General features: G+C 38.6%; 2 protein-coding genes across 2 annotated transcripts; both read right to left on the bottom strand.

Annotated features, from left to right (window-relative positions):
* Positions 1–339: 339 nt before the first annotated feature.
* LOC120802625 (solute carrier family 22 member 4-like) lies at positions 340–7,020 on the bottom strand. Its single transcript, XM_040150635.1, has 10 exons — positions 6,613–7,020; positions 5,598–5,701; positions 5,339–5,493; positions 4,812–4,983; positions 3,381–3,507; positions 2,934–3,034; positions 2,515–2,729; positions 1,641–1,823; positions 911–1,046; positions 340–595 (listed from the first exon to the last, which is right to left on the bottom strand). Exons 1-10 carry the CDS (start codon positions 7,018–7,020, stop codon positions 517–519), a joined length of 1,680 nt encoding a protein of 559 aa, XP_040006569.1. The 3' UTR covers positions 340–516.
* Positions 7,021–8,571: 1,551 nt separating this feature from the next.
* slc22a5 (solute carrier family 22 member 5) lies at positions 8,572–15,545 on the bottom strand. The gene is made up of 10 exons (XM_040150785.1): positions 15,156–15,545; positions 14,941–15,044; positions 12,876–13,030; positions 12,519–12,690; positions 12,251–12,377; positions 11,488–11,576; positions 11,062–11,276; positions 9,315–9,497; positions 8,996–9,131; positions 8,572–8,677 (listed from the first exon to the last, which is right to left on the bottom strand). The coding sequence occupies exons 1-10, from the start codon at positions 15,543–15,545 to the stop codon at positions 8,572–8,574; spliced, it is 1,677 nt and encodes a 558-aa protein (XP_040006719.1).
* Between the last annotated feature and the right edge of the window lie 1,347 nt (positions 15,546–16,892).

Raw genomic sequence — 16,892 nt, 5'->3', positions numbered from 1 at the left:
AAAAAAATGGCTCATATACTTACTAAGACTGCATCAGAGTTATGAGTGTATATGGTTCAACACAGGCTCAACTGCTGGTGGTCTCAAATTGTTAGGTCCCATTTAATCTCATTCACATGAATTTTATCATATGCCAATTGGACACTTAGTTATTCAATATTTTTGGAAAGAAACACACACTTTAGCAAACAAACCTAAGTTCCTCAGTCTAAAAATATGAAGACATACAAGACACATAAAAAACATTCTGAGTCTCCAGTTTTATGTATCACAGCACTTAAATGCAGTTAAAAGCGTACTTATTGATACATAGTTAAAAACTGATTGACAACAGGCTCTACAATAAGTTAAGTAGGGAATGAATACAGTTAAGATATAGGACATTTCAACCAAAAATACATAAAATCAAACAGCTTTAAAGAAAAAAAAAAGGTCACAAAACTTGTCATTTGATGTCTAGTTACAGTCTATGACCATCAAATAAATACAATACAAATAAACAAAAAACATGGTCAATTATAGCCTGGATTCTTTTTTTTGATATTCAGCTGCGCTCTCTCCATTTTCAGCTTCCTTTGCCTTTTTTCCTCTTCTCCTGTTCGAACATTGAGACGATATTTAGCGACGGTGTAGAAGTAAAGAGTGACATTAATAGCTCACTGGTCAACTACAGTTTTCTTTTTGTGACAGAAATAAAACAACATGGCATGTTGCACGTGTAAGAGCAACAGAATAATCAACGATTATGTTACAGCGCCTCACAAGAGACACTTTAACAAAAAATATAAAAAATAGGGCATTTAAATAGTAATTAACTCTTGTGTCTGTTCTCTTTGCAGTGGCTCCACCTGTGCAGCCATTGAACCAATGTGGCCAGTGAACATACAGGGTGTTCACTGTGTAAACTCACCTGGATATCTGCTGCATCTGTGATATGGTCTCTGGCAAAGGCTTCCCAAAAGTTTCCGGCAGCAGGAGACATATAACGGTACCGCAAATGGCTAGACCTCCCATCAATATGTATGGCAGTGCCCTGAAGTATTGTCCTGCAAAGAAAGAAAGAAAAAAAGAAAAAAACACACGAGATAGGCAGAGGAAACAGACATTACTAAAACAGCCTCTGAGTCACTTCGCAGGTCCAAAGAAAAAAATTTAACAGCTGCAATTTTGATAAAAACCACAGCTACTTCCCACTTTGTGTACAAAAGATTGTTGACAGAAGTGAGAAATCTAGTCATTTTGTGGGAAACTAAATCTTGAGATTGAGGCAAGTGATTTTACCCAGGAACTTCTTACTGAAGTAATTAACTATGGTTGTCATTATTGCTTAATCTACCAATTATTTTCTCAATTAACTGTTTAGTCTATGAAATATGACCAAGAGTCTAAAATATTAAGATATTCAGGTACTGTCATATTTTTGCATGAAAAATGACTGAAATGATAAACTGACCATTAAAATAGTTGCCGGTTAAATTTAAGTTGATCAACTAATCAATTAACTGACTAATCACTGCAGCGCTATACTCCAGATTTAATTAAAACTGCTGCTATTTGGGTCAGAGAAATTGTCTTAGCATTGGCTAAATGCTCGAAATAAAAAAAAAATATATATAAAAATAATATATACATATACTTACCCAGGTAAATGATAAAGGGGGAGATGATGGTGCCAATTCGAGCAGCCATGGAGCAACACCCCATTGCTGTATTTCTAATAACGGTGGGGAAAAGCTCGGATGTGACGGCATACACCACACAAAATGCAGATGTGATGCCAAACTTCCCCAGCATCTCAAGAAACACAGCCACACCTGGTAAATCTAAGCAAATTTAAAAAACAAAACAAAAAAACAAAACAAAACTTTAATGACAGCAAACACTAAAAAAAAGTGAAGAGTTTTTTTTTACTTCCTCCATGTGAATATTCACCAATACACCTGATATATTTTTAGCTATGCTGGTGGCGTGGCTCTACTAATGGCAGTCTTGGTAGGTCCGTCAATCAGTCCACCACCTCGGTGAAGGCCGAGATATGTCACGGCTGTTGGCTGAAATGAAGTAAAACCTTGTACAGACATTTATGGTTCCCGGGATGAATCCTCATGAATTCGTTGATCCCCTGGCTTTTTTCATCGAGCCCCACCATGAGGTTCACATTAGTGGTTGTGAGTGAAATATACCAGCAACTACTGGATGGACTGGCACAGAATTTGGTAAACATAATAATCTCGGTGACAGCATGAAAATGTAATACTTTTGGTGAACCCCTGATTTTTCCGTTGTGAGGTATAAATGCAAACTTTTCAATATGCTGATTTTAGCTGACATCTCCCTCACTCTCCTGTTAGGTTCGTTGCACCTATTAGGGACGAATGACACCTTTATCATTCTTATGAGTACAAGGAATTTAGCGTACCTCCCCCAAATTTCAATCTCAACAGCGGCCTACTTTGCAAGAGTGGGTGGGGGTGAAAAAGGACCTTTATGTGCAGCTAAAGATTTGAGCATTACCTATTGGAATGAGGTGAACACAGAGGATCATGATGCCGGCGAGGAAGAGCGAAGAGGACTGGCAGAAGTGCCGGGAGCAGCGCTGGAGCAGTATCAGGGCAATTATGTAAGCTGGCACCTCAGTTACAGCAGACAAGAAGCAGTTTACGTAAGGGTCTCCATTCAGGTTTGAGGTGTTGAGGATCAAAGCAAAGTAACTGATGGTGATGATGAACCTGCAGAGACATTCAGAACCATAAGTGTAAAACACATGAGATCAGGAAACACAAAATGCTAAACCAAAAGCAAATTGAATTTTTATCTTGTACAGCCAACACTCTCTGATTTTAATTTGGGCGTGCGCTGTGATTGACGGTTTTGTTGTCTTTTGGTTGTATAAAGCTTAGAGGATTTATGTCGCGAGGACATTGTAGACGTACCACAGAATCGAACACAGCAATGTAAGAGAGAATATATTGCAACTGTTCAGGATGACCCAAATGTTGTATTTCTTTTCTTTCATAGTCAATGCATCTTCGATCTGGGAAAAACAAGAAGAAATGGTTGCAGAAATGAAAGCTGGAAGATCCAATCCTCAATCTGTATGAATGAAACAGGAGCCCTGCCACACAAACACATAGCATTATATTGTAGACCCGGATTACTCACGTAGCTATAAAAACCGTTTTGACATCATGCGGTATAATAAGTCACCTAACAGAACAGGCTGACCTGAAATGCAACACTGAGCCAAAAGATCAAAGGAACAATGCTATAAAACCGTTCAATTCTATTTTATCCAAGACCATTGTAGGACCTCTGAGGCACATACAGTTGATGTTGTTTGCATGTTTTAACTAAACTCACACACTCGCTGATAAACTCACCTCCGCTTGTGTAAAAATAGCCTGTGGAGCCTCGGTGTTATTTTCCCTGGCGGCGTCTCTCAGTATGGCCTCAGCCTTCGCCACATGTCCCTGAGTGAGCAGCCAGCGAGGGGACTCTGGAACTAACCTGGAGAGTTGAAACAAAGGGGTACAACGATACCTTCAGACACACACTGAAATTGCAGGACAAAAGCGCACCAAACCAGTATGTAGGTTAACCCCAACCCCTGAGAGGCCTGGTCACGCCAGCAAAATATCTGAATGCATGACACGGCAACAAGAAAAGCTCTTTCATTTGGACTTTAACTTTTGTGCATTGTGAATTTATGCTGTCGACCAAATTTGGCAGTGCTGACATTTAAAGAGCCGGAAATCAATTTACAGAGGAAGCCATGACATTAACTGTGTGCTTCATCTACGCTTCTCGACTGAAGTATTAGCCCCGTATGGAACTCTCTCATCCACTGCACTGGGGACACAGTTGAGTGCTGGAGGTGGGAGAGTTAACCAGACGTGCATAGACCGAACCGAACGCATCATCTTTGCGCAGCTTGTCCGCCTTTCGACCAAGTTTTCAGGTGCAATGTCTCTTTTTTCCCCTCATTCTGGTGTGCCAAGCCGTGTTGGGCTCACTACTTTTTTTCGTGAGTCTGGAGAGCAGGAAACAACCACTGACAATTGCACCCACCGTTCAGGCGCAGCAAAGAGCCCACTCCACACTCTGAAAACAGACCTGGACGAGACCCACGAAGGTGAGATGGAAGTGTTTTAAAACTGTATTTTTTGTTTTTACACGACAGTGCACAGAGTGCAGCTGTGGCTTAACTGTGTTAACTTACTCTAATTTAGTGACTGTCAGTGTAAATAGTCACTACTTGACCAAGCTTCCACCACCACCTTGGCTTTTGTTTTGCTACTTTCTTGTGTAATCGGGCATTAAGTCCTTGAGGTTCCTACTTGCAATTTCCTTTGCAGTATAATCATTTTTATACATTATCACAATAGCCAATATGCAAGCCAGGTGATTGATTTCATTGGTTGATTGCACACAGTATTTACTATCTGCAGCCTTCAACCCATCTTGACCAAACTTTAATCTTAACCCTAAACAAGTCAATGTAATTCAGCCCTGCAGCTCTCCACTGTGTTACTTTTCTGATTGCCACTCTAATGGGATTGATTTGTTAAAACTGGGCGAGTATCTTATCAGTTTTACAGTCTATTAATCTGCACCTCTGACCTTTTTTCGGCTGACTACCAAAAATGAACTAGGGGTAACATTTCCAGCCAAGCAAGTGGAGAACAGAGAGTCTAGACACTTAAATTGTTTTTCTGACTTACAAACAGTCTTACTGAAGGACACTACCAAGCAATGCAAAGGTTGCTGTGTAAGAGGGCAAGCTCAAAAACAAAAAGTATAATTATTATTACCACCACAGAGGGATGTAGATCAGGCCAGAGGCAGCCATGGGAATCATCAGCATCCGCCATTCACGCAGGAAGTAGGCCACCGCAGGCATTGCCATGTACCCCACAGCTGAGCTCATAAAAACCCCCAGGGAGCAGAAGACCACTCGGGCTTTTGGGCTTAGAATTTCTGTACCTGTAGTGGTAATAAAATGAAAGGGGAATTTATCAAAATAAACATGACACTCAACTTTCTGGTTGCTTTCTTGCTAGTCGGTTCCGCTCAAGTCAAACTTCGTGTGAGATCAATGGCCAAGAGCGAGAGAAGTATCTTACAAATCAAGGGTCATATGCAACTATTTCGCATTAGCAAACAACATTTTGTTGTCCAGATTATCTTTAATAAAATTACTGATGCCAGAATTTCGTATGGGCTGATGCCTCGGGGAAAAGAGTGTTTTACCCACCTGGTCGGGCGGGCCATTATGACATTAAGTACCTACAAACACATCAAGCAGTATAAAACATTTAATCCTTAATGGAAAACATACCCAGCACAAAGGCAACGATAAAGTTGGAGAATGATCCAGAACCCACAAAGAAGAAAATGAGGCTGAAAACCTCCCAGCTTGGGGAGAATATCTGCAATGTGATGGTCAGAGTTTGAAGAAACATCATAGCAAAGAGTACTGGCTTCCTTCCATACCTGCGTAGGAAATGCAGTTTAGTGTTTAGTAAGTTACATGATTTCTCTGTATCCCTCACAGCAAAATTGGACAGTTTTCAGACAATGTTGTGTACAGTACAGACCTGTCAGACATCTGGCCTGAGAGAAATGCTCCAAACAGCACACCAAGGTAATGGATGGAGGTGGTCAGCGGAGTTTTGTATGCATTCTCACAAACCAAATCCCACTGCAAAGTCAATCAGTGCAGTTAGAATGGGAGGGAAAGAACCCATGATGCCAACCAAGCAAAGTTATTTGGTCATTATTGGCACAAGGTTTCATAATTTAAGAAATAATAGGTTATTTTTCTGAAATGCAATTCAAAATCTCCCAAGTTTACAACATTAGTTATCCGCATTTTAATCGAGTTTCAGGTAAGATGCGTATTACTTCTTTAACTCCTCATTCTAAATGGTTGGGCCACTTGTTTGCTTTGTCATTTGGTTCTTTTAGGTTCGCAGCAGTTACACCTTACAACACTTACAACAATTACTGGGCGTAAATACTTAAAAACAACTCATCTTTTGGTAAGAACTAGTTTTTGTGGTGTCACTTGTTTTATTGTAGTGGTGTATAAATTTCCTCTTATTATACTCTGAAGTTGAAACGATGTCTTTTTCTTTCTTTTTTAATCATTTAATGGGAGAATACCGTCCTGAATAAAGTTCAGGACGATAAATAGGAGTAAATGTGTATGATTTACCTACTGAATGGTTTGGCCTCTGAACCTGCTTAGTGTTACTGTAACTAAAGTAGTGCCTTTTTTGCAGTTATTCTGCTTATCATACTGAATTTGGTTTGGACCTTGCACACATACTACAGTGAAGTCACTACAGTGTCTGTCTCAGTAAAAATCTCCTGTCTGAGATTTTTCACTAGCACCTTTCTCTCTTTGGGAATTGATCTAAATACTAATTTATTATGGTGAGTAATTCATGGGCAAAACTGTAAGGTGCCCCCATGCATGAGTGTTTTTATAGTTATTCATATTAACTTTCAGCTCCCTGAAACCTTGGGACAGATACTAAAAGGCTGCTAAATACCATTTCCTAGTGGAAACCTTTTCGAAGGGAAGTTAATTGATGACTTATCACTCACCTCTGTGACAATGGTTGACTGGTAGATTTTTTTGCTGTATATCCACCCATCCAGACAACTCTCCAAAGGAATTTCACTCACATTCACATCCACGTTTGGGATGAATTCCTTTTGAGAGTAGTTCCTGACAATTTCCAGGTTAAGCCTTGAGCAAGAGCTGCGCTTTACAGTGGCATCAACTGTTTCCAATGGGATCGTCACATTTCTCCACATCTCACTGATGTTATACTGTTCAGGGATATAGCACTCATGAGTTGGGGTGGCACCTACGAATACTATATAGATGCCAACAAAACCGTTTGGGAGGATGCTGACGGCCAGCGCTATAAAAATCCTTCGCTGAAAAGGTCCCCAATGTCCAAGGAAAGACGAGATGATGTCATAGTCTCTATTTTTTAAGCTGTCCATTATCTCACCAAAAAGATTGATAATTAAAAAAGTAAAAGGATGAAAAAAAGACAAGCAGACACTTCGTCAATACTGATAGATACAAGGGAGAGTGTGCGCTACTGCTCTGTGACAGGCTGCATGACAGCATGTGAGCTGTAAAGGTGAGTTCAGAATTTATATGTCAGCTTCACCCGATCTGGGAGGTTACTCAGTCACAGCCAAAAAAAAACAAAACACTTAAGATCATACACAATTTGTTTGTTGTGGTACAAAATGCTTTCAAATATACATATGACTAGGATTTAGATGTTTTCTATCAACTCAAATAACACGAAAATCCTTATATAATCTATATTATGTATTGATTATATAAAATTTACTGCAATAAAAGATGATTCAAGGAATCCTTGAAAAGGGAGTTAATCATTTTCAAGCAGGTAAAACAGTAATGAAGTCTGTCAATTTTATTTACAGTCACGTTTGAGTTGTTTATTGCAGATGGTTTACAGATAACGACTTTATGACATATTTCCTTATTTGGTCATGTGTGGTCCTCCACAAACTATCACAGGTGACCAAAGTCCTATCGCTAAGCAGACCATGAGCAATTTCATTCAGTCCCCTTGTGCAGTTTTGACACAATATAATTATAAAACGCTTGAACTACATGGACATTTATACAGATGCCTCCATTTTTTTTAAAACGGTGACTGGCGAATGTTCCAGCTCCTGTTAATGTCTGGTAATATCTGGTTGGAATTCAACATTATTGACACCAGTTTCCAAATTCATTCTATACTCTACTGAAGGCATATCACGCTAATTAAGGCTGGCATGCCTCTGCAGAATAAAGGGACACTTCTCTTTGTCAGTAGGTGGTTGCAAATCACCAACACTGGAATACTAACTGCAGGTGCACTGTAGTGTATGTACCTTGTGTAACTCTTAAATGAGATGTAACATTTTAATTAGTGAACTTCAGAGGCACTTGCAGGTGGATTTTGTTTCCGTTGGGCAGAGCCAGGCTAGCTGTTTCTGCCTGTTCCCAGTCTTTGTGCTAAGCTAAGCTAACCAGCTGCTAGCTGTAGCCTTTTATTCTTACATTTACTCTGGATGTGGTATTGTTTTCTCATATAATTTCCAAAATTTTGAACTATTGCTAAGTGAAAATAGCTTGCTTCATTAAGCCTTTTTGAGTCGGAGCAACAGTAATAACACATGGAAGACTACATTTTAATTCAGGAGCTTTTTTTTTTCTTAAAAGATGAAAACAGCTCAGGCTGTGTTTTAGAAGGGATCATATGTTCATTTTTTTTTATTACATGTATTGTGTGACAAAAATTAGAGACTAATCAGATATGCATGCATTTCAATTTTCATACAAAAATTTAAGGATGTAAAGTTTTTCTTTGCACCATTTTAAAAAAATTGTTCTTGAATGAACAAGCAACAACACAGTAAAAAAATAAAAAAAATGGGATTTTATTTTCAGATTTCAGATTATTTCTTTCAAGCAAGAATATCTTTCTTTCTTTCTTTCTTAAAAGTAAAGCAAGGCCATCGTGGAAACTACGGAGTAAGTGTTTGCACATCAGATTTGGCCTCACATTGTACAGGTGGGTTCCCCCGTCCTCCATTTTCTACATATTTCTTCTTTGCAGGTCCACTGCACAACCTGTAATTGAAAGAAATGGATGTTAAAAATGGCAAGTGAGCAACACAGATACCACAAAAACATAAATGGCAGTGGAAATATTTATATTTTCGACTTGTCGTCTTTTCTTTTCTCTGTGTATTGTCTCTTTACTATGGAGCCAGCAAAATAGAATAAGAAATGCATCATCACCTTATAGGTCTTTCTGGTAAATAGGAATTCTTGGAAAGATCTTTCCAAGATGAGTACCCAAACATGCATTTATCTAATTTAAAACAACGTTCTAATCCTGACCTGAGAAATAGGTGAACTACAGTAACCTGAGTGAAATGCACCCACCCCTGACATTCTTGCATCTGCTCCACTGTTTCTGGAAGATCTTTATTGAGGGTCTCTGGAAGGAAGAAGTTGACCACAGAGGAGGCAATTGTGAGACTTCCCATGAGGATATAAGGCAGAACCTTGTCATAAGTACCTGTAAATAACAAAGAAGCCAAATTCTACATTAGACAATGACAAACTTTTACTTGAATATAGATAAACATTTGTTATATTTCTACATATCACTGACTTTTTTTGTTCTGTCAGATACCTAAAGTATATCAGTGCAGTGAATATGCAGTGTCTTTGTGGGATACTTTACTCGACATCTGCATACCTAAATAGATGACATAAGGAGCTGTGATGCTGCCAATGCGTGCAGCAGAGGAGCACATTCCCATGCCGACGTTCCTGAGTACAGTGGGGTAAATCTCAGCGGTGTAGATGTAGACGATGCTGAAGGCCATGGTGAAGCCAAACTTCCCGGTCATTTCCAGAGCCAGAGCAACATACTGAAGGGCTGGGGAAGTGAAAGAGTAGATATCTGGAGTGATTTCTGAATTAATTCTCTGAATTGAGCAAAACTACCATTATCTTTTGTATTGTAACAAAAGAAGAGCTGGGAGTTTCCTACGGAGATAGTGATCGGAGGATGCAAACATCAAGGGTACATGACTCCTTTATTATCTTGAAAAAGACAAATAAATGTTCAGCGGTGGAAGAAGTACTCGCATCTCTTACTTACTATAAGTAAAAGTAATAATACCACAGTGTAGAATACTCTGTTCCAAGTAAAAGTCATGAATTCAAAGTAAAAGTAAAAGTAAAAAAATATTAGCATCAAACTATAATTATTCTTAAGTATACTATGCTTTACGTCAGAATTACTATTATATTATTGTATAATACTTAACTTAATATACTGCTGGGTATATTATGTATTTATATATATATGTGTGTGTATATATATGTGTGTGTGTGTGTGTGTGTAAATGCAAAATATACTCAATAAATAAGTTAAGATCTTTTATGACAGGATAAGATATTTAGATTTATTGATTGGGGGTATATACACATACATACCCCCCCCACCCCCAATCAAAAAAAGTCTTATCCTATCATAAAGGATCCTAACTTATTTATTGAGTATATTTTGTCATTTTAATCTTAATATGCAAAGTAACTGGTAAGTAATTGGAATCTGCTTTGGCTGACACTGCAATAAACTCAATTTACAGATCTGAACTGAACAATCGACAGCAGATACTTCTTACGAAACAGTCTGCAATCAAGTGTTTTGGCTACTATAACCCATTTGGCTGACACATTAACAGACACCCTATTATATAACGCCTACTTCTTGGAAACAGCCTGTCCAAGTACAACGTGACACCGTGCCACAGGTTGAACATGAGTTGAACATGAGTTGAACATGAGTTGAACATGAGTTGAACATGGATGTAGATTGTATTTTTAATCCATGCGGGTGTTATAACTCAATTTGTAGGTTTCATTTGTAGCACTCACAAAATTTAAAATATTTAACATTAACATGACTTCTTAAGAGTAGTGCTCTTTTTTCACTGCATAATCTAAAGACCTGAAAGTGAAGTCTTTTTTGAAACTTTTTTTTTTTTTTGGAAACTTTCTACTGTAAATGAATAGTCCCTAAACATAGTTCTGTGGATTATCCAGAGTTAAAGGTCCAATATTTCTGGATAGAGATGTTGCCCTCGAATTGGTTAATTTTCTGTCACTGTGGACACCACAAACAAAATTCCCCTCACCTTCATTGTATTTGGGGTGAGAGCAGAAATCCCCACACTTGGACAAATTAAATTTAAAACTATCTGCTTGTCTACATATCACAGGAGCTAAGTGAGAAAATGTTTGTTTTGTAATTTTTCTGAACTGTCCATATGAATGTTATGTTGCCATGTAATTGAGATCAATTATAACCAATGGCTATGGTGAGCAGTTGTCCAAAAATGTTTTGACTGCAACTATATGGAGATATAATGTAAATCAATGTGTGTTTGCTAGGCTGTGATACTGTCATTTTACATTATAAAAAGGAGACTTACTGTCAGGGATGAATTGAATGAGCAGAAGAACTCCTCCTCCAATGATGAGGAACGAGGACAGAAGTGCTCTTCTTGGACATTTCTTTAGCAGCCAAGTAGAAACAACATAGGCAGGGACCTCGGACGTAGCTGATAAAAAACAGTTCATGAAGGGATTTCCACTCAGGTTGGAGGTGTTCAGGGATAAACCAAAATACCCAATGTTTATTGCCATCCTGTAAAAAGAAAAATGTTATCACGTAAATGCCATGAGTTACAGGTTTTCGTGGTCATTTTTCTCTGCTGGTTTCTTGTCGACCTATCACTTCGGACTTCTAATACACTACACACGTATGCATATAAACTGATTGATTGATTAACAAAGGTTTGCTAATTGTGATCAACCATTACTTAGAGAAGAATGAGGAAAGAAACACAACCGCTCACCACAAAAGGAGACACATCAGTGTGATGCATCTGATGTTCTTGGATTTCAGAACGTCAAGCATGGTATATGTCTTGCTGGGAGGCATTGCCTGTAGGTCAAACCAAAGCAAACAAGAGAATTCACGTGTTTAAGTTTTCCAGATTGCACACAGAATATCTCAAATATTTTATGAGCAGGTTCAATGTAGGCTGTAGGCTGTAGGAACAACTGACGCAGACTTGAATGGGTTAAGGGTATGGGAGTACATACATCATATTTTTTGGGCCATAACTGTAAAATTAAAGAATTCCGTTTAATTCAGAATACTAACAAAAGGTTTCAGGATCAAGAAATACATACAAGAAATTCAAATAAAATGTTAAGAAATAGGAATGATGTTTTTCTCTGTAACAGTACTTTGAAATATTGAGATGTGGTAACTTGACTGTACTTATAAACCCAAAAAAAAGTACTTTTTTAACTCAGACTAGGCAGAAGCAGACATGATAACAAACAGCATACATTAACTAGAGGAGGAAACCACCCCTCAGCTTGCAGGAGAGAACACTGAACTGTGAGCTCTGACCGGAGGCTCAAACTAACACATTTCAACATTTTTTTTTGCATCTGTTACAACATATTCTGTTCCCAAGGTCACATGTGAAGATTTTGTGTTCCCATGTCTGAAAATATTCATTCTTGACCAAAAGGTTGAAAAGGACTTTATAACTCAAGGGCCACAAATGTTCGATGGTAATATTAATAACAATATGTGAACCTTACCTCTGATTCTTTAAAAATTACAGGTGGAGCTTCAACTTTATTTTTCCTCGCAGCATCTCTCACTATGGCCTCAGCCTCTTTTACTCTTCCCTGAGTGATCAGCCACCGAGGAGACTCTGGGATGAACCTGCACAATAAATTTGGGTTTGCCTCAAATGTCAGCAAAAATAGATTGTTTTGGTCCGCTATTAAACCATGGACGCTGACTATCGGCACGTAATATTAATGCACAAAATAGAGAAATCAATCGGCATGACGAGTAACATACCACCACAGAGGGATGTAGACCACAGCAGTTGTGGACAGAACAGCAAGCAGAGTCCTCCATTCCCTGATGCCATATGCAATCCAGGGTAGTGTCATGTACCCAATGCAATAGAAAAGGAAGGCCCCGAGAGTTGTGAAGAGCACTCGCATTGTCTTACTCAACACCTCTGTTCCTGTCCGAGACAAAATGGTTTGTGACGGGCTTGAGATTAAAAAAAAGATTACCCAGAAGATAGTGAAAGAAAGTCGAGCTGAAAGAAACCAAATTACCCATCTATACGCATCTATCTGAGCAGCTGACAAGAATTTGCGACTACAAGACCAAACACAGGAAGAGGAGTATTTTACAATTCCATACCTAGTACAAACGCAGAAATATAGATGGATATCTGGGAGGCTCCAACAAAGAGGAACATGATACAGAACATCTTCCATGAATGAGAGAAGGACTGAAGCAGGACCGAGACACACTGGGCCCCGAGAGAGATGAAGACAACCCTCTTCCTCCCAAACCTGAATGGAAAAAATATATATATCATTGAAGTGATTCACACACAGTGCATTTAGAAAATATGATGACAGAGTCACGTTTGTGATTCCCGTTTTATAATAAATATAAAATGATATACTTTTTTTATTATTAAAACCCGTTATTTTAGGACAATGCAGCTGGGCAAGGGTTGTACAACCAAGGAGTTTTTTACTGTCTGACAGAGTAGTAGCCTGTCAATGATATACTACTGACTTTATGTGTGACATAAAATTGGCAGACTAGCTTAAAAAGGGCTATAATTCCTTAACTTTTTATTCGGATGTAAACACCCTCATATTCAACCAGAGCCTCATCATTTTTCATTTGTAAAACAATATGCTGGATTTTTTTAAAATTTTTTGTTCATTTTTTTTATGTCATGTCCTCCCTGCAATGATCGCGAAGCTGCTTGAAATGTTTTTTGCAACTAGATTGTCGCAAAACGCTGACATCGCGTCACATGACTTTTGATCAGGTACAGTTATGACTTCCTGAAATCCAAGACACATTCTCATGGTTTGTGGACCACAGTATATGTCATTTTTGTCTATACTCCATACAAGTCCAACAATTTTTGTACATGAGTTTGAAAGTCATAGGCAGAAAATCAGTTGATCATATGAAGGCTAGTAACATCGGTCACCTTTTGCTAAACATAAACTCGTGTCTGCAAACTCAACCACCTTCACCATCATCTACCATGCAGTTCAAATGGTGCTCTGAAATGTTCTGTGTAACACTAACATGATGATGTCCATGCAGCTCGCCAAAATAACCTGTTGCATGTATTGTTTCCTTGTAAAATGCCATTAAAAGACACTGCGCCCTTGACCTTTCCGCCATTCTCTCTAAACGCTACAGATAAATTTGTTGCCTAACCTCAAAGAGGGAGTGTTATGAGAGACTACTTTACATTTATGCAACGTGAGGGCTTTTGTAAATTTGCATGAATGGGGAAATAGTAACGTACTCTCCTGAACTGATGGCAACATGCACAGCTACTCTTTTATAACTTTATTTTAGTCCGTAAAATCCCCTAATGTGACACAATAATCAAAAAGCTCTAAAACCTCAAAGCCTCTTACCCCCCATTTCTCATCCATTGAGTGTACAGTTTTCACAGCTGCAAAAGAGGTAAATAGTTAAACACTCGTGTTCCTCACTGCTGTGTCCTGAGCCGCATGCTTTTCTATAACCAAAGCTACACAAAACTAAAGTCTGTCAGAGCTGGACCCTTGAAACGACTAATATCAGATACTCTACAAAGGTTTACAAAACTCTGACGAAAACCGGTACCTGTCGGGTTCAACAGCTCTACGTTAACTTTTACTACCTCAAACAGCTGCTTGTCTCCCAGATCAAGCTAATTTGCATTGTTTCTATGGGCAGGAAGCACAACCAGTACAACCCAAGACAGTGCTGAAATAAAACACAATGTTCGAACTTGTAAATTAAACAAGTATTTAGGAGCAATTCAATTCTAAATTAAAATAAAGAACTGTTACTATTTTTAGTGAAAACCAATCCTCTCTTGGAGAAAGTCAACTTCAACAGTAGATGGGGCTGTTGTTATTATAACTTGGGCCTGACAGCTAATCAGGTCCAAGTCTCCAGTAACATTCAACACAGTGTGTTATTCTCACTTACGAAACCACAAACCACTTATTTGTTGGTCATTAATTTTCTACTTTTATGTGCATTCTCCTAAAACTTCTCAACTTTCACCACATTTTTTGCAAATGATCAAAACCTCTTAGATAAAATAATACACCTACAGTATGTGGCAAAAGACAAATAATCTTGCAAAACACTACATCCTAAGTTTCATATTGGAATATAATCATATAGAGTGCATTTGGGGGAACTTCACTGATAACTGAGGATGAAATACCTGTCAGAGAGCTGTCCTGAGATTAAGGATCCAACAAGGTACCCCACAAACAGAGTCGAGGATGCAAAGGGAACTTTCCACTGGTTGTCACAAACAAGGTCCCACTGTGAAAAGACGTAAATTACACACGTTTCAAACAAAAAAGAAAATAGGCAACTGAAAACTTTCGTGACCAACACCTTGTACAGAAAACACACATGCACATCCAGACTGACCTCGGTGACTATGTTGGATTGGTAGATTTCCTTGCTGTAGTTCCATCCATCTAAACATCCTTCCTGCCCCAGATTAGTGAGGTTGACATCCCTTCCAGGAATAAATCCCTCAGCAGAGAGGTTTCTAACAACATCCAGCCTATATCTGCTGCACTGGCTCTGCACCTCTTCACCATCCACTATCGTAAAGGGAATGATGGCGTTTCTCCACTCCTCGGTTAAGTTGACGTCTGGAATGAGACAGTGGTGCTTCGGAGCTGCTCCAACAAAGACGATGTAAAGCCCATTGAATCCAGTGGAGACAAAAACTGTGTTTAGGAGGAAGAATGTGGTCCAGAAGTAAGGACCAGTCTGTCCGAGGAATGCAGTGTCTTCATCATAGTCTCCCATTCTTTTTAAAAAAGGCCTCCCTGTTTTTTAGGGAGGAAAAAAAAAAAATCCTCTGAAATTCTTCAGAGTATGAGATATTGTATCCCTCTTAATGTCCTCAGCTGAGTACCAGAGTGGTGGGGTTGAGCTCTCTGTGGGGCAGAGCGAGCTGGTCCCACAGTGGGACGGAGTCACGATTCAAAGACTTCAGTCACTAATCCTGAGAATATCAAACCCCCTTTCCAGGGGACAACTTTTATATCCCAGAGTGACTTACAGTAAGACTGAAGCTGAATATACCGTCTCTCAAGTCAGAAGCAGACAGGAAAACTATTTATCTGAGATGAGTGAATGAGAGAGCTCTCAATCACTGAATTGATTTGATTTACTAAAAGTAAAATGATCAAAAGATTCAGAGTGGCCAGTCTACGCACCCAGCCCCCACACCACTGTGGTCAAAGTGGTATTTTCTCTAAACAACATTCCACACTTTTAAATACCCCAAAGAAGTGCACGTGCCTGTACTCTAAATGTTGCTAAGTAGCATTAGGACTCCCATTGGACTATTTTTAAGCCGCGCTGCAGAGGCAACCAGACATTGTAACAATTCTGTATGTTGGCTTCAATTTGTATAATAAATATGTTCTTTCAACTGTATTTGGAATAAACTGCTAAAATGCCCCAAATACAAAAAAAACGACACTTTATTTCACAGTGCTAAATTTCTTAGTTAGTCTGTCGCTTAAATATATTCCCTGCGTTCTCATTGCGTATACTCATAATCACACGAATATTTCCTGAATTCACTTTAGATTTTAGTCCGGTGTGCTACACAATACATGCAGGCATTCTTCCTTAGACCACAGAGTCACACATTAGTTTCCAACAAGTGGTAGCCCAGTCTACTGCAACACAGGAATCAGAATAAAACTTCACAATCCATATATGCACGGGAAAGCCACATTATATATCAATATTTAAAAAAAAAAAAAAAAAAAAATGGCTAGCAAGATGTGTTTGTGTACCGTTCTTTTGAAAGAATTTTGTCAAGAGTTGTTTTCCCTCCGACATTTTTTATGTCTCAATCCTTTTTTTCTTAATTCTTAATGACATATTTAAACTAAAGTTTGCCTTAAGTCTTCAGCATCAGTGCAGTAACCTGTTGAATTTTTGTTCACCCTACTGCGGGTGTGGACTAATCCCTGTGCACCTTCAGAGGCTCTGATAATGTTTTAGATTTAAAAAAAAAAAAAAGTCTGTCAAATGATTTATTCTGCCAAGTTGTATTGCTGAGAATGTAAAAATTCAAAATTTTCAGATAAAGGGAAATCTTTAATGTCAGGTTTTTCGATGGCCCTCCTCACGTTG

The sequence above is a fragment of the Xiphias gladius genome, chromosome 17 (assembly GCF_016859285.1).
Source record: "Xiphias gladius isolate SHS-SW01 ecotype Sanya breed wild chromosome 17, ASM1685928v1, whole genome shotgun sequence".
Classification (NCBI taxonomy): domain Eukaryota; kingdom Metazoa; phylum Chordata; class Actinopteri; order Istiophoriformes; family Xiphiidae; genus Xiphias; species Xiphias gladius.
This window is presented reverse-complemented; position numbering and strand designations above follow the sequence as displayed.

Coding starts and splice junctions, on each gene's coding strand:
- LOC120802625 (XM_040150635.1), bottom strand. CDS start 7,020: ATGGACAGCTTAAAAAATAGAGACTATGACATCATCTCGTCTTTCCTT. Junction 1,824..2,514: donor TGTTCACCTCATTCCAATAG/GTAATGCTCAAA, acceptor AAATTTGCTTAG/ATTTACCAGGTGTGGCTGTG. Junction 1,047..1,640: donor CCCCTTTATCATTTACCTGG/GTAAGTATATGT, acceptor CTTTCTTTGCAG/GACAATACTTCAGGGCACTG.
- slc22a5 (XM_040150785.1), bottom strand. CDS start 15,545: ATGGGAGACTATGATGAAGACACTGCATTCCTCGGACAGACTGGTCCT. Junction 13,031..14,940: donor TCAGGACAGCTCTCTGACAG/GTATTTCATCCT, acceptor TTTTCCATTCAG/GTTTGGGAGGAAGAGGGTTG. Junction 12,691..12,875: donor TATTTCTGCGTTTGTACTAG/GTATGGAATTGT, acceptor TGTCTCGGACAG/GAACAGAGGTGTTGAGTAAG.